This window comes from Drosophila miranda, chromosome XR (assembly GCF_003369915.1).
Source record: "Drosophila miranda strain MSH22 chromosome XR, D.miranda_PacBio2.1, whole genome shotgun sequence".
Lineage (NCBI taxonomy): Eukaryota > Metazoa > Arthropoda > Insecta > Diptera > Drosophilidae > Drosophila > Drosophila miranda.
In genome coordinates, this window is record NC_046674.1 from 26066488 (window position 1) to 26090128 (window position 23641).

The 23641-nt window shown below is 44.3% G+C and overlaps 1 protein-coding gene across 7 annotated transcripts; it reads left to right on the forward strand.

Annotated features, from left to right (window-relative positions):
• Nucleotides 1-334: 334 nt before the first annotated feature.
• Nucleotides 335-23512, forward strand: LOC108153242 (putative protein kinase C delta type homolog). Of its 7 annotated transcripts, XM_017283083.2 has the most exons (16): nucleotides 335-709; nucleotides 1393-1619; nucleotides 5472-5861; nucleotides 6072-6418; nucleotides 6482-6597; nucleotides 6657-6742; nucleotides 6815-6944; nucleotides 19658-19759; nucleotides 20356-20439; nucleotides 20656-20792; nucleotides 20871-21044; nucleotides 21911-22065; nucleotides 22121-22268; nucleotides 22366-22545; nucleotides 22606-22746; nucleotides 22822-22971. In XM_017283083.2, the coding sequence occupies exons 3-16, from the start codon at nucleotides 5751-5753 to the stop codon at nucleotides 22969-22971; spliced, it is 2061 nt and encodes a 686-aa protein (XP_017138572.1). In that variant the 5' UTR covers nucleotides 335-709; nucleotides 1393-1619; nucleotides 5472-5750. The 7 variants fall into 7 exon arrangements, 6 of the variants coding, with proteins under 6 accessions (XP_017138572.1, XP_017138573.1, XP_017138574.1 ...); XM_017283084.2 differs by lacking the exon at nucleotides 1393-1619 and having other exon boundaries at nucleotides 335-856; XM_017283085.2 differs by lacking the exon at nucleotides 1393-1619.
• Nucleotides 23513-23641: the final 129 nt, after the last annotated feature.

A 23641-nucleotide genomic window follows, 5' to 3' on the forward strand; every position in this document is an offset into this window, starting at 1 on the left:
TACATGATGGCAAGCCCTGCATATAAAGAAAAAACATACAAACACCCGTACATATAATCGAATGTGCGAGTATGTTCTATTTGGAAGAGCAGCATCCACATCCACATCAACAGATATGAAGGCGTCGAAAACAAAAAATTACGGAAACGAGAGCCAAGTGCGTTCCGCTCTCTCGCTGTCTCTCCAAAGATATCTCTGTGCACGGATACAGACACAGATGCAGGTGCAGATACAGATACAGACACAGACACAGATACAAATACAGGAACGGGGCTGAGATGGAGCTTTGGTATATCACTTTCAGATACGGATGCTGTGTGATCCCGTGCGAACGCAGCGGGCAAACGGAGCGGAAGAATTCACGTTGGCTTCTATTCTGTTCTATATGGCAGATACTCGGCTCGGCTGAAAAGATATTCACTTCAAATCCTTCTATATTTTCCGCTTGTTCGCATTGTTCCACGTTGTCTCTTTTCGTGTGTTTCTTATACATATATCTATATATATTTCCCGTTGATTTCGTTGTCTGCCTTCTCGTTCGTGGTCGATCCGCACGAAAGTATATATACACATTTGTTGTCGCGACTTCGCGACTTCGTGTGTGGTGTCCGTGGGGCAGCACAATAGCATAACAAACCGAATGCTGCAACGTGGCGTATACGTATTGCACTCAAGTGAAAGTGCGTGTCATGAAAGTGTACACAAAAGTGTAAGAAGGCTTCTTCAAGTAAAAGTGTATGAGCGATCCCCAAGAGTGGAGATGGTATATGAAATGAAAAGATGTCCCAATACCTGTCCACCTGGCTGGGGGCTGACTTTTGCATGGACAATATGACGTCACTTCTGGCATATATATGTATGTACATACATATATTCTAAGATATATAGACATATATATATATATATATATATATATATGTATGGACATCTATATAGTAAAATCCAGAGATAGGGAAAGAACGAAATAAAGATGAAAAAAAAGAAAAGGAAAAAGAAAAAGAAAGAGAAAGAGACCGCACAATCATACAGTCAATTTTCGCTGTGTTTTTCGGGGCATTAAAACAAAAGCATTTCACTACGAAATATTTATTATTGTGTGTACCAATGCGGAATGTGTTTATAGAAGAGACCCCCAGTCCAGTGGTCCAGTGGTCCAGTATCCAATATAATGGGCGCAGCACACGAAATCCGAAAAATTCACCATCCAATTTCCCATTTTCTACCAATGCCCCCTCCCCCTCCCCTCTCCTCCACCGCTCCTCCTCACTCGACCCTTCCTCCCCATCGACACAATTGTTTCTTATTTACCAATTCACCTTACATTACTGTGTTTTTCTCTGTGTGTGTGTGGTGGGTGTGGGTGTGTGTGTGTGCTTGTTGTTGTTCGAATAGCGGGACACGTGCTAAAAGTCCGGGCTCTCCTTTGACGCCTCAAATCAATCAGTGATAAATCGGTGAACTTGAAATCGGGGGATCAAAACGCTTCATGTAAACTACGTGTCATTTCTGATGGCACACTCGGCAAGTACCCATGAACCAGCAGCAGTGGAAGCAACCAAAAAGCTGAAAAATGGATCTTCGGATCGGTTGGATATCAGTTGATTAAGGAAAAAGACCACGTGAGTTGCGATATTTGTATTCGTATTCAAATTCCAACACTCCATCACACCAGGCACTGATTACAGACAAAAAAAGGAACCTGAAAAAGAGCATGATCAGCATTTGAATGGAGATTTTTCTGAAAAAATCTATGATCCGTTCTTGATTGATGGGTTCGATTTCTCATTGATAATTTATGCTTTCCTGCTCTCAAACTGTTTACGCATTTATGGGGAAGACTTCTGATGAATGATCAATTCAAGGCTTTTATATCTTTTCTGAATAAGCTAAAGTCAAGAACATATGTATGTATGTATGTATGTTCCTACAACAATGTTATACAATATTATAAGTCTAAATATAAATAATACAATGTGCACTCCAAAAGGAAGGAGCCTTCATCGATATATAAGTTGGGATTAGTTGAAGTGGAGTTCGAGTTTGAAGGTCATCTAACAATATCAAATAATATCTAATATCTAATCAAAACCGATAATCATAATCGATAAAAAGAGCAAGAATAGGTTGAATAATTTATCCACGTTAATACGTGCAGGAACAAGTGCAATAAACTTAGTCTTCTGGTCGAAAAATGGCATAAGTTTTCAATGTGTATCAATCAAAATTAGTTATCCATCCATCCGTTGTTCAGAACAAACTTGAGCTGCAATTAAACACAAAAGATCTGGTTACGGCTTTGGAACTTAAGAACTGAGGCATCGTCGAACCTCAACCCCAAGCCAAGGCCGGGCTCGCGGGCTTTTTTGCTTTTGTTTTTTGTAGGGGTTGGCTGTTCTTTTGGCACATCGTGTTGGTGTTTGGATCATATCCGGCAATCAATTGGCACGCAATCTCGCACAATTTGCCACTTAATTTCTATTTTTAATAACATTAACAACAACAATCGGGCATGGAAGGAGAAGCAATGCGGAGACGCGGACAGGGACGGGCACGAGGACGGGCCTGGGGCTGGGGCTGAGGCTGGGATAAGGGGGTATTCGAAGCATTCACAGAAAATTTTTAAATGAATCAAGAACTTATTTTTGGTGGCGCGTCAAAGGCAATACCAGCAAGAGCCAAATTCATATTTTTAAACGTTTGCCAGTGGATTCCCTGCACAGCATTCAGCAATCAGCATTTTGTGTGTGTTTACGAGAAACTGTAAAAACACTCGAACCGATAATGATTCTGTTATTGGACTCTACAATCAACTTCCCAGAAAAACCCACAGAAATATCGAATCAAATCCAAACAAATGAAAAAACCCAGGAAAAGGGAAAAACATCAGGAAAAATGACATCTAACCGTTTTGAAAGAAAGATAAAATGAGAGACATGCTCGTATTCCATTAGCTGTCATTTAATTCCAAGTATGCAGATATAAATCTACGCTAGGCAAAAAATATTAAACGGCAAGAGAGCAGAGTAGAAAGAAAAAAAAACTAAGGAAAAACTAAGATTTAATTCGGTACTTTTAGAACTTCTATGAAAATTCTATCCTATTGTCAAAAATCCCACAAAAAAGCCAATGTTTTGTGAGAAAGTCACAAAAGATTAAAGATTAAACATCCATCAATTATCTGAAAGTTTTCCGGGAAAGGAAATAGGAAATTAACACCCGCTTAGAAAAAGTTTAAATGTATTTTGAACCATTAAGCTTCTAAACCCACCTTAAAAAGTTTTTTTTTCACATGCATCAGTATGAGACTGGACTCAAGCGAATTTCAAATTATGAATAAAATTTAAACAAAACTTTGAGCTAAACTCGAAACTAGAGACCTCTTCAAGAGAAACCCCTCGCATCACATTCGCATTCCGCAAGCAATAATGAACTTAAACAAAATGAGTTAATAAACAAAAAAATTCAAGCAGGAAGAAAAAACCCAGAGGGTAATTTGAGCTGGCTCTCACTTGTGTCATACAAATCCCAGTAATAATACAAAACATTGTGTGATTTTTACAAAATGAGAAGATAACTTTGATAGAGTGGAAAAACCCCATTTTTAGGCCAGGTACTCGAAGCGCTTAGTGGTGGATTTGGATGTGTGTAACACCCAAAAGGAAGCCTTTCCGACACCATAAAGTATACATATTCCTAATCAGCATCAATAGCTGAGTCGATATAGCTATGTCTATCTGTCTGTCCGTCCGTCCTTCTTGATGAATGCCTGGATCTCAGAGACTATTAAAGCACCATAAAAGTACGCTTAATTACTCATCCACATTATATAAATGACCATATATAATAAATTATCAGATCATTATTATAGCCAGAAGGAACAAATAAAATTGCAAGGGCTACGCTCCCTTCCACGCGCTTACTCATTTTCTCTCTCTCTCACACACAAACACTTTTCCTCGTGCAGTGTGGCCCTATGGCCGAGGGAAGCGCGACATAACTGTTGGTGTTGCCGTAGGTAGAGAGAGAGAGGGACAGATAAAACGGAATACAAAACAGTATGTAAAAAATGGAAAGAAATCAAATAGTTTAAACTCGAATCAAATAATTTAATAGGTTGAGAGAGGATAAACGGTGTGCAATAATTAACATAAGAACAAAACTAGGGGTTGTGGTTCCTCTCCTTCCCTCTATTTTTTTTCCATCTCTCATGACAAGTGCCAGCAAAATGGAGAGATCGCGTTGCCAAGCGAATCAATTCGTCCTTCCGATACCAATTCAGGCACATATGTACATATTAAAAATATTGTTCAGGTTACATGAATCCTACGACTACATATGTATTTACATATACTGACTGAGTTTCGGGTATAAGCGTAGAGCTGCGTCAAGAGCAGCACTACATTCCCGCTGTTTTAAATAAAAGTTCATCAAATGATAATCAAAATGAGTACATAACCATTACAAATCGGGATTCAAAAAATAAATAAATAGAACCTAGATTACGCATTAATTGCTTGAGTGTCTCCCCCATCCTATTTTTTTTTACGTGTGCAAACGTGACACAATTCTCTTGAGGTTGGAGATCCATATTGAGAAGGCAGAGAAAACTCGGGGGAGTTTGGACATGAGATACTTATACATACACAATATACAAATCAAACTTCTTAAATAAATTAATTCACAATACAATAAATAAGTTCAACAAAATATTCCTGACCAATCCTACACGATGGCAAGGAACAGAATCGTCCTAGAAAATGACAGCGTCAGTATGGGGAAATTGCTCCTCTGAAATAGTTTTGGACGTGACTGCGTTTACCCATCCGTCAATTAGTGCCAGATATCCCCAAACCATCCTGCTATCCCCTTGCCACACCGTTGGTGTTAGGCCCTAACTTTTATAGCGTACTCCGACTTTCCCGCGATCAGTCGTTATACTGTCCCAACCAACCAGTGGATCCATTATAACTACTAAAAACGTTTCTCTAGTCATTTACAGTGCAAGTTTTGTTTACTTTGGACCATTGGCGCCTTTTCTGAAGCTAGTATCGATACCTACTGACTGAGCCAACTTCCTGCTAATATTGTATGCCATTTTGAACTGATTTTCGATGCTCAAGCGTCTTATGGTTCTTTGGGCTGGCCTTCCTTTTACTTTCTGGGGAGGGGAGCTGCTCTTCATAGAATTGTTTAAAGAAGACTTACTAATTCCAAAAATAATGTTATCTGTTTCCCGACTGACTTTTAAGACTTTAAATACGCACCAGCGGCTTAAAGTTAGTTAAGAGGAGTGTCCACATTTTACTGTCCGCTGCTGTATGTATATAAATAGTTAGTTATATTCGATTGCTCCGCTTGAGCGGTAGCCATGCCGGCCCCAAGGCATGATCCAGTGCGCCGAATTCAACAAAATTTGTGCAAAATTGTATATTCTTTTGATATTCGATGTTGTTTTCGTGTTTTTGTTTCAGATATCCATCAACAAGGCTTTAAACTGGCAAAGATGCCAGCACAGAAACAGCAACGGCAGCAACAAGAACAAGATATAAAATACAGCTGACTGAAAAGAGAAGGCGAGCTGTTTGTTTAATATAAATATAGGAAAAACGCCTTGTACTCGCCATAAACCCGAACGAACATATAAGAGAGCACAAACCACACCACACCTCCACCTTCACCTGTACCTGTACGCCACAAAAAATCGGGAGCATTTCGAATGTGGATGTGGATGGGTATTGGAAGCCCACAAGATGATGTTCACACGCGCCCAGGTGCGCAAGCAGAAGACAACCAACACGAGCAGCCAGCGACCACGCAGCTCTGGGGGATCCTCGCGACATCAGGGACTCCAAAATCATGAGGTGAGAAAAGTCAAGGCTTGGGGGACAAGTGTCGTAGAGATTGTCTCCCGGTGCCACGGGCAATACTGCTTGTAAGAGCAATTCGATCCATATGTATATCTTTCATTCCGCCTGATGGTCACCCCGAAATGGGAACTGCCATAGAAATTTACTAATGAGCCTTATTTCACTCAAACTAACTCCATATCTCTTCCCTTGTCTCCTCTTCAGACCCGCTTTAAGCTGAGCTCGACCAGCAGCAGTGGAGCCGGCAGTGGGATGAGTGGCAGCAGTGCCACAGGTGGGGCACGACGCGATCGGGACAGGGACAGAGACAGGGATAGGGACAGAGATCACCATGGCAAGCAGCATTCCTTCGAGCTACCACGCCAGCACTCCAAGGAGGAGGGCTATCACCGGGACAGGGATCGGGACAGCGGCACCAGTGGCTGTGGCAGTGCTGGAGCCGGTGGCTGTGCCGTTGCCGCCGGCGGGGTCACAGGTGGTGCCGTCTACGTGGACAGACGGACGCGACCAAGGAGCATCACCAATCGGCGTGGAGCCATCAAGCATCAGAAGTGAGCTTCATTACGATCCCATAGATCCCCTATAAACCAACTCATTATTTTATATCTTTACAGAACCCATGATATCAATGGCCATCGATTCGTGGCAAAATTCTTTCGTCAGCCCACCTTTTGTGCATTCTGCAATCTGTTCCTTTGGGGCTTTGGCAAGCAGGGATATCAGTGCATCAGTGAGTGCCATTCCAGCATTGTCCTTCGGCAAGTTAAGTAAATTCTCTCCTATCCGCAGTCTGCCAGACGGTCGTCCACAAGAAGTGCCATGAGAAGCTGTTGGGCAAGTGCTCTGGTTCCGTCTTCACCTCAGCCAGCACTATTGTAGGTCCACCCATGCCACTAGAATCCGCAGGCCTAATTAGAGCTCTCCTTCTCCTTCTTTCCACCATCTAGCTGCTACGCGAACGCTTCAAGATCGATATGCCGCATCGGTTCAAGCCGCACACATTCATGTCGCCAACATTTTGCGACCACTGCGGTTCACTGATGGGCGGCTTCTTCATCCAGGGTCTCAAGTGCGAGGGTGAGTCCATACGAATGCCAACCGCATCCCCTCCAGATTCTCTGATTCTATGTACAAATTTTATACATACATATGTCGAGTATCTTATTTTATATAAATATTTACATTTTACTCAATCCTTTTGCGATTTATTGGTTGCTCGAGCTTTTACCGGGTGGCGCCATCTGTGCGAGAAGTATTCTTGGGAGCTTTCGGCGAACATTCCATCGGTTAGTGCTTAAAGCATTCGCTGACTTTCACTGAAACGTAACGGTCAGAAAAGAAAGCTTTCGAATTACTGGGATTCAGTGGGTCGATAATGGGAAATACCTAACTACATTTGAGAACAACAGATATGTCCTGTAAAACTAATACGCTTATCTACATTGAAAAATACTCGTTAGAAAATCATCAAATCGGAAATAATTATCTGAATCGCTATGAAGATTTTCCTCGAATATAAATACATTTATAATATACTAGCTGTACCCTGCTACGGCGCACATTGTGCTTGCACCGATAAGAAAAGAGGAACCTTTCAAATAAATTTAATTTTGCGATACTTGTGGGTATAGAATACTTTTTGCTTTGCCGACACGGAAACACACAATTTTTCGTTTCCGCTCCAGTGTGATCTTCGTCCGTTCTCGCCTCTGTTCTTCCTTAGTGATATTGGAAAGCCGTATCCTCGATCCTTCTCTATCGCTAAGCCTAGCTTAGTCTGTTTCTCTTTTTGATTTATAAGAACGAAAGGATACGAGGCGTGTTCAATTGAGCAATCGTATTGAAACGCTGCTCAATACAAATCATCCTTCATGCCTTTCTTCTTGCGCGTCGAATATTATCTTTCCTTCTTAACCCTATGTTGAGCTCGAGGATTTATTCTGCTCCTGTGCTTGAGAAGCGCGAACGTGGTGCGATTCTCGTTCAATAACTATCCTGGGGCAGACTATTTTGATATGTCAAAAAGAGCATTTATGGACATAATTAAGAAGAATTCAACATTAAGAAATATATAAGAACCGATCTAAGCTGAGAATGGTATATTTATGCTCTTGACCCCGAAAGCAATGTTTAAACCTTCATTAAAACAAGGACCCTTATCGTTTATTCCAAAACTATTTGCAATATCAATTTGGCATAGTAATGCACCGCTTTTCCTCAGCGCGGAAATCTTTATACACTCGTAAAAAATGTATTGCTCCAGAATAAGACGAGTATACTTGTATAATGTGTACAGATGTACGTGGTATTTTCACATTTCGTTTATGGACTACCTTCGTTGGCAATTAATTAATGCGGCCCACTTTACGAGTGTATTTATAAATTGAATAAATTGTACTCCCGGGCACAAAACACCTTAAATGTGTCAGCGAATGTCTTCCTGTTGTGACCAATTCGAGCTGAAAGCCAAACCAATTTCGACAATTTTGAGAAGGGATGCTACAAACAGTCAGCCTTGTTTATCGAGCAAACGGAAGCCGTTTGTATTTGGAATTGCAAGAAGGCAAGAGAGAGAGCCAAGAATATATCTATGAAAACAATTATTTTAGTGTGTGGCACGACGAGTAATATACACACATATTTATGCATGTACATATGTATGCACATACATATATCAACCGAAATTAGCGCAATGTATAAATACTCGCACAATGTACGGATACGAGTAATTGCAACTTTTTCGCCGCTTTTTGTAGAGACTTTCACTTGCTGTGCGTGATCGAGGCGGAAATGATCGTAACGCCCAAAACCCAATTAATCTGAGAACGCTTTATATAGCAGATGAACGGACAGATAGGCGGACTGCATTAGAAATCAATTTATTGCGACTTTGCCAACACAGAGGAAGCCCAAAAAAGAAACATGGCGAAGCGAACAACACAGAAATAACAGTGACAGGAGGAATGCAAGAGCGAGAAACTACTCGTACCACGAAAAGACCGACAACTGGGATGCCCTGTAATTAACCATTATGCTAATGGAATAGAGTCTGCTGTACCGAATCCCAGTTGGGAATCCGGAGCCCATCTACTGCAGAGCGACGACTCTGAGGCCTGGAACCATCCTAGCCAGTCTGGGATGCCCTGGCCGCAGGGCTCTTCAACAAACGTTATGGCATCTAGTGCATGCCCCAGTGGCATACCCTGGCAAGCGATGCAAACAAATGTTCTTCAGAGTTCTGGGCACGGCGAGTGCAGCGTCCGACATGACAGGAATGCAGGCGCAAAAATATCCCATAAAAATATCCCCAAGCCAGCTCGCTGCCTCTTCCCACTTTTGCGACTATAAATCGCAAAGATTAAGTGCTGGGACGGCAACGGCAACGGCAACGGCAACAGCAACAAACAGACAGAGCACTCGCAGAATAAATACTTGCGGTACATGTTGCAGTTCTATTTCTAGTGGCTTGGCGCTTTCCCACTGTCACCCATGATGTACCGTCTCCCCATGTCGGCACTCGCGTCGCCCCACGACTGTGAGTGTATTTTGCGGAACCAAAAAGCGTCACCATTAGCATCAGCATTGGTCGAACATCGCCGCCATCCTACGTGCGGCATTTCTGGCATTTGTCATACTTCGTAATCGTCTGATGTAAGGGTAGATCTATGCAACAGGCAACAACCCCGTAAAGTACAGATATCCTGGCCTCATGGCCTATCCATCCATCTACTGCCGATCTTATTCTTTAGTATTATCAATTGATAATAATTTACTTAGCCTAAGATATTATATGATTAATAAACAATGGATACGTAAATAATTGCTAATTGCTGATTTCTGCATAAAACTTTCAAAATGTTCAAACATATGTATGTAGAGCAGATAACTATAATCTTTAGGGGGTATCTCATAGTCGGAGTACTCATCGTTCGAAATCGTTCTTACTTGTTTTACGTTTTGGTCTATTTTGCTCTTGTTGGGGGATGGACAAATTTAGCAAAACATCTTCACAGCAGGTGCCATAAACAAGTAGATTGATGATCGGTTGATGATGTACTTGGATCGCTTAACGCCCATCAAAAAGGATAGTACTACTCGCGCACTGGGGGCATAATTTCTTGCCGGCCGTGAATGTAGCTGGACAAAGATCTATGGTGGATTTCGTACTTCCTATTGTGCCGGCAACGTCCGACAGCTCCAATCATCAGTCAACACATTTAGTGGGGAGGATCAACGCGTTGAATACATATTTACATATGTTTTAGCTAATTATTCACACGATTTCTGACAGCTTCTCCCCCCTTGGGGGCTTACTGCTCTGTTCTCCCACATTAAGATCTCTTTGGCGTCTCCCGCATTGAGCTCTCTGCGGCTCTCCTTACTCTCGCTCTCTCTCTCTCTCTCGTCTAGGAGGCTCTGTGCTCTTTCGCTTTTACTTTCGCTGTGCAAAAACTGGGAACAAAAATTTCTATCAAAACAAAACTCAAAAATAATTTTGATGTTTTTCGAAATTCGAAAATGCTCGCCTTCGTGTATAATTTATGGCTGTGTGTTTGTGCCGTTGAGGGGCATATTTCGAAATTGGCAGGCACACGGTCACTGGTGGTGTGTGATGTGTGGTGTGCGGTGTGCGGTGTGTGTGTGCGGGGAGAGCAGCAGAGATATAGCTGCCGAAGAAGACGATGATCTGGGCCTGTGCCTCTGACTATGCCTCAACACCCATATAGACACACCACACACCTCAGATGATGCTGCTTCTGATGCTGCCTCTGTCTGTCATCATCGGCGAAGTTAGCCTCCGACAGAGTCTCTCTCACACACAGACAGCAGACCGCAGAGACATGGACTTCGAAATGGGATTGGGGTGTGAGTGTGCCCGTTTGTGCTGTGCTGTGCTGCTGTGCTGCTGTGTGTTCGAGTGTGACCGTTTCTCTAAGTGTGTGTGTGGTGTGTGTGTGCGAGATCAGGAATCGACTCCGGCGAGGCGCTTCAAGATATTTTGCGATGCTCTTCACATTTCAGTAGTTTCCGTTAATGCGTTCGGCTCGTCGAGGTGGTGGTCAGGTGGTCCTCATCTCATCTTTTTTTCTGGTTGGTTCTGTGGGGGGTACCCTCTGCGGATATCCCCCCCGAGCGATCTCGTACGATCAGTGTGGTCTCAGTGCAGTGCAGTGCGGTGCGGTACGATAAAGGGGACTGTACGGGGTACGGTGCGGTACATCTTCCATCTAATCCAATCCGAAAATCGTGAGAAAGTGCTTGGAAACAACGTGTCCGCCGCGAACAATGACAATAAAAAATACGACAAAAAAATACAAGACAAAAGATTAGAACGGAACCAAATTGAAAGAAATTTATGCGTGGACAGAAATCGCAGGAAAATCGCAGGCAGACGATTCGTGAGCGCTTACGTCATGCCGAGAAATTTATCTACTACATCGGAATATATACACACATTTATCTATTTCTATATGGCACATGCGGGGCAAAGCCAATAATATACATTAGATCAGGAAGAACACCACGAACAGATATTGAAATCGCCATTCGAATGGGTTGATTATTGAAGAATCTATCGATGCTAATGCTAATTCGAATTCGATTGCGTGTTCAATTTCCCTTGACCTTCAGCTATTTTATGGTCAAATAGTTGCAATATAATTGATCTTTTATGGGTTACCATTCGAGCCATTTCTGATTTTGTGCAGCAATTTTGAATGCCAAATTCATTTAATTCAAATTTTCAATATTTAAGTTTAAAATTTACTCAACCTAAAGCCACTATTTCGTGTATTGCTGGACCTTTCAGCACCAGTGCGAATTTCCTCGTACATTCGAGTGGATCCATCCAATCCATCCAATAGTAAAGCATTTGCTGAATCACCTGCTTAACAATTACCATTTACAAGTTCAATTAAATGATTAAAAATTTTCTTTGTTTTAGAATCATTTGACCATTTCGTTTCGGCTTGAATCTCTGGTTGGCTGGCTGGCTGTCTGGCTGGCTGCTCAATCACTGGGAATTAAATCTTTGGGCCAATTACGCTATAATTAATGTGCTGCCCCGCGGCAGCACTGATGGTGCTCGGTATTGCCAAATGCTGGCACATTATGACAGCAGTTTTGAAATTTCTAAAAATTGTATAATTAAACGACAAGAGCATCGAAAAAGACAAACAGAGAGACGGAAAGACAGACAGCACCAGCACAAGGGAGAGCCGAAAGACAGAAATATATACATATATAATTTAAGCAAGCGTTAACCTGTGAAAGAATCAACTGAAGTGCCCACGAATTTATGGGAGAATCGTTCTATTTCTAGATACAAATATCGTACGTGTATGCTCGTAATATTGCCCAAGCAAGTGTAAAATCCGACTAAATTGTGGCCAAAATAGCAATCAAATTGAGTTATTGACATAGCCCCAAGACAAATTGAGTTCTTTTGGTCTGAAACATGAATTAACAAGATCAATGGGCAATCGAATCGAATCGAAGCGAAACGAATCGGTTTATTTTTATAGCAACTCGGAGAAATAGGCAAACATTAACCATACAGTTCCACATGGTTTCACAGCTGTGTGTGGCTCTGTGGCAGACATAATACTTAGAAGAGTCCCAGAACAGGCCAAGGGACTCCCAGAGTTCTGAAACGCAATTTGCCATTTAGGAATAGATATCTTCAGTGTGTAATTAGGTGGAAAACAATATTGAAAGAACAATTCGCACCCGATAAAAACGAAATATTCAAACAGCAGAAAAAACCACAGCGGAAAAGCCACGAAAATAAACCAAACAAAAGAAATCGGAGATCGGAGATAGTTTTTGAAGTTTTTCCTGTGTGTTAGAGTGGTCTTTTTTGTTTAAATTGTTGTTTCGTTGCCTGCCGCAAGATGCCTCTGTACTCGGACTCCACCAACTACTACTACAGCGGCGGCAGCAGCCAGCTGTACTCCCCGTACTACAGCTCAGGACTGGGGCTGAGCGGCGTCGGATCGGGAGCCGGATCCAGTTACACGTCCAACTACAATCGCTCGTATCCGGCCAGCTATATGGTGCCGCTGTCGCCGTCATCACCGCGATCGCCCAGCAGCTACACGGGCGGCAGCAGCAGCGCCAGCTCCCTGCACAGCCTGGGATCGCGCTACCAACCGAAGCTGACGACCATCACGGAGAGCTCGGGACTGGTGGGACGGCATGCCGGCCACAGCAGCTTAATGCCCCTCACCCGGATACAGTCGCCCAAGTATGTGTCGAGCCCGAGCCCCTCACACAGCTATAGCCACAGCTCCGCCAACAGCAGCAGCAGTCGCTATATACCGCCACGTCCGATCGCCATCAACACGGCGGACATCGATGTAAGTTCGGCCCGGTATCGGAGACCTCTGGCCCCGAGCCGCAGCACTGAGAGGGAGGAAAGGGACAGGGGGAAGGAACCATCCAAGGATAAGGAAAAAGAGAGGGCCGAGCAGGTCAAGGTGCAGGTGCAGGTGGAGCTGGCACAGAGGGAGGTGACTCCACCAGCGGCTGTGGAGGGCCAGGAGTCCGTCCCAGACAATAGACAGCCGCGTCGATCCACTATCAGACGCAATCGGGCCGTGGTACGGCTCTCCACCATCCGTAGAAAGAGCAAGGACCGCTCGGAAGCCCCAGCCGAAAAGAGTCTCGCGGCCAAGGAGGAACAGAGGCCGGCACCTGCACTGGAGCACCAGTTTCGGGACTTGCCGCCGGCCACCGAGCCGAGTCTTAGTTGGCGCCAGAAGCTGGCCGAAGACCTGGCCGCCTTTCCTGCAGTCAGCAACAAGAAGTCGCCCGGGGAGCTTCTACGGGAGCGGTTCTTCATCCACGACGACAAGGAGCTGGCGGAGCAGCAGCCTCAGTCAAGGGCCAGACAGCTACGGGTCCAGGAGGTGGCCCAGCCACTGCCACAGAGTGGCCGGGAGAGCCTGGCTCTGGAGGTGAAGACAAACACAAAGTTGACACAAGAGAGTGACAAAGAAAAGGAGGAGAGCGAACAGGAGGAGATGGAGGAGATGCATGAGACAATCCGTCGTCTGAGCCTTGTCCAGTGCCCGACCTTCCACGATATCTGCGAGGACATCTCCTCGGACAAGATCGATGACGATCTGAATGCCGGAGAACTGCGACGGCGCGCCTCCATCATCCAGGAGCAAGAGCAGGAAATACTCAACAAGCTGCAGAAGTCCAGCTCCGGCAGCTTCCAGTTGATTAACCTGGAGCGACGATCCAGCCACGACAGCACCACGGCCGACGAGTCCTCCAGCGGACATCGGCGCAGCTCCAAACAGCGCAAGAAGAGCAAGAAGCAGCGCCACAAGATCACGGCCATTGTTGAGGTGCAGAATGCACCGACCACGGTCCAGCTGGAGCACATGCCCAGTGTCCTGGAGCTGAACGAGGACACCGGCACGTTGATGCCGCTGCAGTCAAGCAGCTCCTTTTCCACCTCCACCTCCGCATCCAGCTCCACGCCCAGTCCCAGTCCTAAGCCCAAGTTCACGGTCAACGTGGAGGTGGAGGAGCATACCCAGATACACAAGATATTCAAGCTGCCCAAGAAAAAGACAGTACCCAAGTCGGCAGAGACCCAGCCAGCGGTGGAGGAGGAAGGTGCGCTGCCCGAGGGCTTCATGAAATCCGCTCCCAAGCCGGCAAAAACATCGCCACTGAAGAAACCGAAGTCCGCACCACCACAGGTGCAGTCGCAGGTGCCGCACCAGCCACAGCAGCACGTGAGTGTTGCTCAGATCTTCACCTTCAATGAGGCGGCAATTCAGCAGGCACAGCCGCCGGAGACCAAAATTGAAGGTGTGGCCACGCCCAAGCCCATCCGGAAGGCCATACAGAAGTCGGAGAGCGGTGATGATTTCTGGTCGCAGATCGGATCACGGGAGACGCTCTACATGACCAATCGGAAGAAGGCGATTACAGAGCGGCAGGAGAAGGTCCAGGAAGAGAGTGGCGAAGTGGAAGAGCAGCTACAGTCAAGGACTACACCAACGACACCTAAGCTCAAGTCCGAACTTCTTATTGAGCTCAAGACAACAGGAGAGAATACGGCTTCTATAACAGCTGCTAAGACGACTACACCAACTTCACCAAAGATTACAGCAGCAACAGCACAAATAGGCGGAGTCAAAACCACTCTGGCAAGAGCCAAAAGCCCACCAAAAGTTTCCCCAGCAACTGATTCAACAGGAGGAGAAAGACGATCAAGTGCAGAAACTAAAAAGACTTCACCAAAGACAACAACAATTACTACAACAACAGATCTAATCAAATTAACACCAGCATTGACAAAAGATTCGCCAACAACGGTTCTACCCAAATTGACAATCGTTGCAAAGCCAAGAGACTCACCAGTGGCTACACCAACAGCTACACCAACAAAAGATTTACCAACGAAAAAATCCGCAAATTCGTCAACAACGATAGATGCAACAAAAGCAAAACTAACAACTACGCCAAAAGCAGATTTAGCAATACAGAAATCAACAATAGATTACCCAACGAAAGATTCACCAACAAAAAAATCAACAGCAGCTACAACAACACCACCCATAGATTCACCAAAAATTACTGCAACACCTACGGAAGACAAAAAATCAACACCAAAAACCACGAAGGCTTCACCAACGATTTCACCCAAGAATTCAACTACAACGACAACATCAAAGGTGAAATTACCAAAAACTGCAACAGAAAAGATACCATCAACAGCTGTGTCAGCAACCAAGACGCCAACAACACCAGAATCGCCAACACCAGCACCAACAACAGCAACACCAACACCAACACCAACATCAGAACCAACAACAACGACAAAAGCAACAGGAAAACCAACATCGCCAAAGACAAAGGTGCTGGCATCTGGCAACGCTGCACAGACGGGCATCCCAGTTGTCATGACAACGACAAATGCTGTGGCAAAATCTGCAACAGCAACAGCAACAGCACCAGCGACGGGAGGGCCAAAAATAAATAGCGGGCAATCGGCCAAGTCACCTGAACAACAACAGGCAACAACAGCCGTCGCCGCCGTCGGCGGCGTCGTCGCAGTGCCAGTGGTAGTGGCTGCCACGAAATTAAATAAAACAACGCACAAGGAACAGCACCTGCAGCAGCAGCCACTGCAACAACCAGCAGAAGGAGCTGCCGCAACAACAACATTGAGGCAGCCAACGGAAATCAAACCGAAATTGGCGGAAACTGTTGAGCCAACGGGCAAGTCAAAGGTCCCATCACCGAAAGCGACAAAGCCAAAAAGTGCCGGTAAAACAAATAATGCGGTAAAAAAGAAGGCAGCCACACCAACTACTGCAGCTGCAACAGCCACTGCAACTGCAACTGCAGCAGCAACATCAACAGCTGAGAGCAATGTGACCCCAATCAATGCCGATCAATTTATAACGCTGGCCCCCACAAAGGCGGCCAAAACATCGCCAGGGAAGCAGCAACAGCAACAGCAACAGCAGCAGCAACAACAACCACAGGCGAAATTGGTGGCCACAAATGCGTCATCGCTGGCGGCAGTCGCTGCAACGACAACGCCAACGCCAACGCCAACGCCTACAACAATTGCTCCTGCTGCCACTGCCACTGCCGTTGCAGCAACAGCAACAGCGATAACAATAGAGCGATCTGTGGCCAGTGTTGATGTTGCAGCCGCAGTCGCTGGGATCGGGATCGAGATCGGCATCGGCATCGACACCAACATCGGCGATGACCGAAGCGGCGACGGCAACGGCAACGCCAACAGCTGCGGCGAAGGCGTCGGCAATAATTTATCAAAGTTTGCAACAGTATCGAATTTGGCACAGTGTCTGCGAGACGTTGATGCCGAGCTCGAGGACTATATACCATCGTCTGCGGAGAATAGCGACGACGACAGTTCGGACGATTACTCCAGCGCGGCCGGTTGTGCGAATCTGAGCGCCAGCATGAAGAAGAAGCAGCGCAAGGAGAAGAAGAAGCAGAAGGCGAAAGGGGCCGCTGCAGCGCCGCCCCGTTTCGATCCCCACAAGAAGGTCAAAATCGATACGACCAACAAGTGCTATGTGAAGGAGGAGGCGCCCCGGTACCCACTGGTGGCCACGCCACGGCCCCTGTGGAAGCGCGAAAAGATCGTCTACTCCGACGAGAACACAGACGACGAGAGCAGCGAGGAGGGCAGCGAGGCCACCGCCGGCTCCCTCGACGAGGACAGTGATGACGAGAGCGAGGAGTGCAGCTCCTCCAGCAGCAGCGCCAGCTCCGTGGAGTCCGAAGCGGCGGCCACCAGCAAGAGAAGAACGGACGAGGCCGATGGAACGACACCGGCTGCCGCTGCTGGGGGCAGCAGCAGTACAGTCACCTCAGCGGCGACTCTGAGCGTGGGTGCGGCATCCACATCGACATCCAGCTCGCCATCGATCATACGGATGAGCACGTGCAGCAATGATTCCGGCTTCGAGGGCGGCACAGCACCCTCCAGTCCCAAGAAAATGCTAGGTAAGGATCCTTGGTATCCCAGCCCCCCTTTGGGGCTTCGTGAACGATCCGACCAGATCCCAGACGGAAAACACTTCTTTCAGACCTCGCCCCCGCCCCTGATGGTCACTTGAGTGCGGCACGTGTCGCCTTCGGGTCAGGGCGTACAAGTATTGAAAATGCCAGAAATTTGCTTTCATTTTCAAAATACTCGCACTCTCACGCACACATCGGAAAACGTATAGACAAACGATATAGATATCGTAGACTCGTATGTAGATAGAGACCTCAGGCATGCGGACTATGCCGTAGAAGAAGAAATACAGCAAAAACATATAAACAAGCCATTATATATAGATCTGAATGCGGCATTTCAGCATTATGCGATCTCTAGAAACAATTGTCCGAATGCTCTGATCGGCGGAGTACTCTCGTGTAGTGGCAGATCGCAGAACTTCCAGGAAAATAAATGTCACATGCCTGGGTTTTGGTGTGTTCTAGATGGGAACAATGGAAAACGTTCAGTGAACCCAAACCTGTAGGAGGAACAAAAAAAAGCCACAAATTTCCTGTTTTCGTTTTTGGTAGAAGTTTTTCTGTAGTATTGGATCTGCTATGCAAAATTTGAATGAACAAGGGAATATTTATGTGTGTTCCCGTTTATTTTTTGGAAATTATGAATTAACCATTGTTCTCTTCTATATATTTTCGGTTTTTTTTTTGGAAGAAATTTCTAGTATTTTATAGTGTGTTTTGATTCGAAGAAAGCGCTGGTCAAGCAGTTAAATCTATATTTTCTGGTGGTTTTTCTTTCGTGAGATGTTTTACGACTTTTTTGTAAATGTTTCAAAGAAAATACCATGTCAATAATTTGTATTTCTGCTTCTCGTGTTGCGAGTATTTTCTTCTCGTTTCGAGAAATTCTTCGTCATTCAATTTCATAGTAATTCTTATGTTATACAGAATCTACCAAGGGTTTCCATTTGTTTTTTAGTTTTTCGAATTATTGAGTGTAGTTTAGATTTGTATTGCCCTGTTCTTAAGATTTATCTGTTATTTCTGATGATTCTACTGCATACACGTTTGTTGTTTTTCTCAACCATTTAAATCCCCATTGTATCATCTATTCTTGTATTTTATTTGTAAATGTTTTCCCAAAGTTTGCATTTTCTGAGATTTAATTACGATTCGCATGGACTTTGATTGCAAAGTATTAGATCGGCATTCTTGCCGCATCGTTTGTGAATTGCTTCTCAGACTTCCTCATCGAGACGAAAATATTATCAAATTAGCCATAAGTTGGGTTAATCGGAGGCAATTTATCTACGACGGAACGATATTTGGTCTTATCCGAGTGGATAACCAATCAACTTCCTATATGTTTCGTTCGATTCTCCCTTTATGTAAGTTTTTGCAGAGAAATGCTTTGCCTTTGATTACTGTTCGGTTCAGTTCTGTTCTGTTCCGTGCTTGCGTTGCTTCGTTTCCTTGATGTTTGTGCGAGAATTTGCCAGAGATCGGATGCCAGAAGATCCCAGAGAACGGGAGGTAGAAAGAATCGACAAGTTGGCATTTTACTTTTAGCCGAAAAACAACAAATGAAAACAAATTGTTTAGGTCATCGTTGTGTCTGCCTCTGCCTCTGTCTCTGTCTCTACCTCTTGTCTGCCTCTGCCCCTTGTCTGTCTCTGCCTCTGCCTTTGCTGTTTAACGAATGAAAGCGCTCTCTAGAATGATACACAATCATATGTATATGTGGATGTGATTATGTATATAGTACACAAATCTCTGCAATCTGCTGACTTAACTATGAGCCCAATACAGTTATGAGCTAGAAAGGCAATTTAATTGTAGATTATATAAATAGTTCGTTCGCACTGCGTATACGTGCTGACTACTGGATGCCGCTACAGATATCACGTATACGCAGGGTGTGCAATGAATCCCCTAATTAGTGTGAAAAAAAAAACACGATTTCCCAATCCACCCACAACCTCAACCATTAGCAATGGGGAATGGGGAATAGGGCATTCGGCGGATATGCGTTGGATCTCCTAAATGAGGAGGAGTACTACGCATAAGAACATTTCTCGAGACAAGAAAGCGTGCAGCCAATAAATCGCATTGAGTAAACCTCTCCACCTGCTCCCCAAATCAAAAATTTAATAACCATTTGTATGCAATTAATTCCCAACACTCTCTCCTCGGATCCAATACTATACAATGCGATGCGATGCCATGGGATGCGTGGGCATATACTATATCCAACCCGATCCAAATCCGAAACGCACGCGAACCAGAATGTGACGTGAATTGCCACAAGAAATGCGAACGGCTCACGGCCAATTTATGCGGCGTCAATCAGAAACTCATCGTCGAGGCGCTCACCTACGTGAAGCGAGGTAAACGACGGTAAAATCACCTCAGCAAAGCACAGAACACTGAAGGACATTGAATAACCAAAAAATAATATTCATAAATTTGTGGTTAACCTTTTTTTTGTGGCATTGATTTTGCCCAAACAGAGTTGAGCTGTGGAAATGTGTGGAAGATCCTTTCATCCAATGGGGGAGCATCATTTAAAAAATAAAAATATAGCTTAGGATTTCCATAAATCTTTAAGATGAGATTAAACTCTTATATTTTGGGTTGACACTGAAGAAAAATTTGTATAACTTAAGAGAAAAGACAAAAGTCAAAAGTGAATTAGGCATACGGAAGAAACGAAATCTGTGAAACCATTAGAACAGTTGAATAAAACTGAGGGTAGATAGGTCAAAAGAGAAGGATAGATTGGATAGATTGGATAGATTATAAAGTATGAGGGGAGAATGAAAACAGAGCTAAGATAGGTACAGATTTAAGCCCTACTGAATGAAATTATCTAGTTCACACATTCCCACCGAATCGGTGGGCAAAATCAATCAATGTTAACCTCAAAGCCATAAAATTAAAGATCAAAACCTTGAATTCTCGTCTCGAACTCTCGATAAATTAGGCGCCCGCGAAACCCGTGACTCGCCCAGCACGCCGCCCAGCCTGAATCCAGCCTATAAGATCGAGGCCAGTGATGAACACGATGGTATGGTGATCCTTTTAGTATATAAACTACCTCACAATCGATACAATAGATAGTAAGATAAGTTCCACTCAAGTGACCATCAGAGATGACCCCCAAGCACTACATAATCTCTAACTTCTGTACTAATTTGTATCTTCAAGTGATTTTAACTAACTTTTACTTTACTTTTACTTTGATGCTGTTCTACTCTTTGCTATATCCGCTATTATCGCACAGAAACATCATACACATATTCACAATTCCAAAAATCCGGACGTTTCACTGCGCCAGCAACAGTAATACCTAGATTTAAGAATTATTCGGTAGATGATTTCCACTTTCTCGCCGTTCTCGGCAAGGGAAGTTTCGGAAAGGTAAGCAACGCATTTTACAATATCTATATGTACGATCTTTATTCAAGACATTCATCTATTTTCCATTGATTGGGATAGGTTCTGCTGGCTGAGCTGCGTGAAACCACATACTACTATGCCATCAAGTGTCTGAAAAAGGACGTCGTTCTGGAGGATGACGATGTGGACTCGACGCTGATCGAACGCAAAGTCTTGGCCTTGGGCACCAAGCATCCGTATCTGTGCCATCTGTTTTGCACCTTTCAAACGGAGGTAAGTTGTCCTTGATCGGGCTCACTCGCTTCCGGCGCGTATTCGCCTTCGCTGTAAATATTTGTTTTAACGGAGGTCTGTGTTGGGTCGCGGTCAGGGAAACATTATAAATATTTGGAGCGATACACAGAAGCAATAAATGCTGTATCTGTTCCTTAATTATAATCTATTAAAAAAACAGAAAACGGTTGTGCATATAGAGAATCCGTTTTCTTGGTCGTCCGGTTTGCTCCTTTCAAAACTAGAACCCGATCGGGGTCATCAGTTTGAAGTGATCCTTGGAATAAGCCGTGCGATATGGTTACACACCCAAGTTATTTGGTTTGTCGTTGTTCTATTAGGCATCCGTGTGGGGATCATCTGTTTTACACCATTCGATAGGAGATACGCCCCCGTCGGGGTCACCGTCACCCAGTGCGCTCATAGGTAAACACATAACCGATAAAAAGATATACCAATTGATCGAGTGGTTGTGCCGGCTATAATTAGCCAGAGAAAAGGTAAAACGTTCTAAAATTACTGCCTCTGGGTGTGACCATCGATTGGGGCACACGACGTCGGTCGGACATGACAGAGTCAGTCAGCTCACCATGTAGATCAGGGTGCCTGTCCGTCCCAGCTGTGCGTTCAATAAGTTTCTGTTTTTGCTCTGCTCTGCTCTGCATCTGCATTTGCTTCTGCTTCTGCATCTTTCGTCTTGCATCGGCGTCTCTTGCATTGACACCGATTAGAAGGTATTTTAATTATTTATGACTTTGAGGATACATTCTATTGGGTGCCAGTGCGCACAATCTCTCTTTATCTGTATCGCTCATCTCTAATCTATTGATAAAAGTAATCATCCGATCCGATCTTATGCTTTTCAGAGCCATTTGTTCTTCGTGATGGAGTATCTGAATGGCGGTGATCTCATGTTCCATATACAGGAGAGTGGACGCTTCTCCGAGGAGCGAGCACGATTCTATGGCGCTGAAATAATCTCTGGGCTCAAATTCCTGCACAAAAAGGGCATTATCTACAGGTTAGCATCACATATCGTATATTGATTATGGCATTGCCAATTATTTCTCATTCAGGGATCTCAAATTGGATAACGTTCTGCTGGACTACGAGGGGCATGTACGTATTGCCGATTTCGGCATGTGTAAGCTGCAGATCTACTTGGACAAGACGGCCGACAGTTTTTGCGGCACACCCGATTATATGGCGCCCGAAATTATTAAGGTAAAATATCCCCCATTCCTTATAGTATTTTTTCGATACGATTATTTCATATTCGTATTTATTCATAAAATTCGATTGGTTCTTGTTTTGCGGATAGGGTGAAAAGTACAATCAGAATGTGGATTGGTGGTCGTTCGGTGTGCTGCTCTATGAAATGCTGATCGGCCAATCGCCATTCAGTGGCTGCGACGAGGACGAGCTCTTCTGGTCCATATGCAACGAAATTCCATGGTTCCCCGTCTACATATCCGCCGAGGCCACGGGCATACTCAAGGGGGTAAAGTACATTTATCTTCTTCGAGGACTTTCCAATCTAATTTCGTTGGTTTTTTCGCAGTTGCTGGAGAAGGACTTCGCGAAAAGGATTGGTTCACAGTACAGTCCAGCTGGTGATATAGCCGATCATATATTCTTTAGGCCCATTGACTGGAATCTGCTCGAGAAGCGGCAAATCGAGCCTCCCTTCAAGCCCCAAGTGGTAAGTGATCCCAATGCCTGGCTGAATGGATGCATGAATGCACTCGTATTTTTGGTAATCTCCATTTTTCCGCAGAAACATCCCCTGGATACGCAATACTTCGATCGAGTGTTCACCAGGGAGCGGGTTCGGCTCACACCCATCGACAAGGAGATACTGGCCTCCATGGATCAGAAGCAGTTCCATGGCTTCACCTACACGAATCCCCACATCACATTGGACTAGATCTAAGCCTATCCTGAAACCAACTACACCTGCACCTACACCTAAATCTAAAGCTAAATCAATATCTTAACTAATTCTTTAGAGCAACAGTATTTGTATATGTAAATATTCATTATGAAACCATATTGAAACCATCCATATCGCTGGGGAGGAGAGCCGAGCCACGAAGATGGAGGGAACTCGAGGATCGAGGATAGTTTTGAAGAGGGTCTAATTTTTAGATTAGTTCGAATGTGAGAGTGCACAATACATGGCTCTCTCGAGTATAACTCTAGTCAATACACCTAGCCATACACCTATTTCTAAGTCTATAAATTCTACTATAATTGTACAGATATCCTTCTCTCTATCATATACATACAACACACACAAACACGTTCACAAATACACGCATACTATATACATACATACATATATACATATATGGACAAGTTTTTTTTTGGCAACTTTTTTGTTCTTAATTTTAGTGATACGCCAAAAAGCTCTACGTCTATGAGAAATAAAAATACAAATAAAAATCAATGGAAAAGCAAAAAACAAACAACCAACAATGCCTCAATCAAATTCGATTGTGATCTGTGGGCTACCGTTAGCGGAACAGTGCGTTTCGTAGACATAAGACAGTTTGAAGTCTCAATCACACTTACTGTTTGGTAATAATTCATTCTCA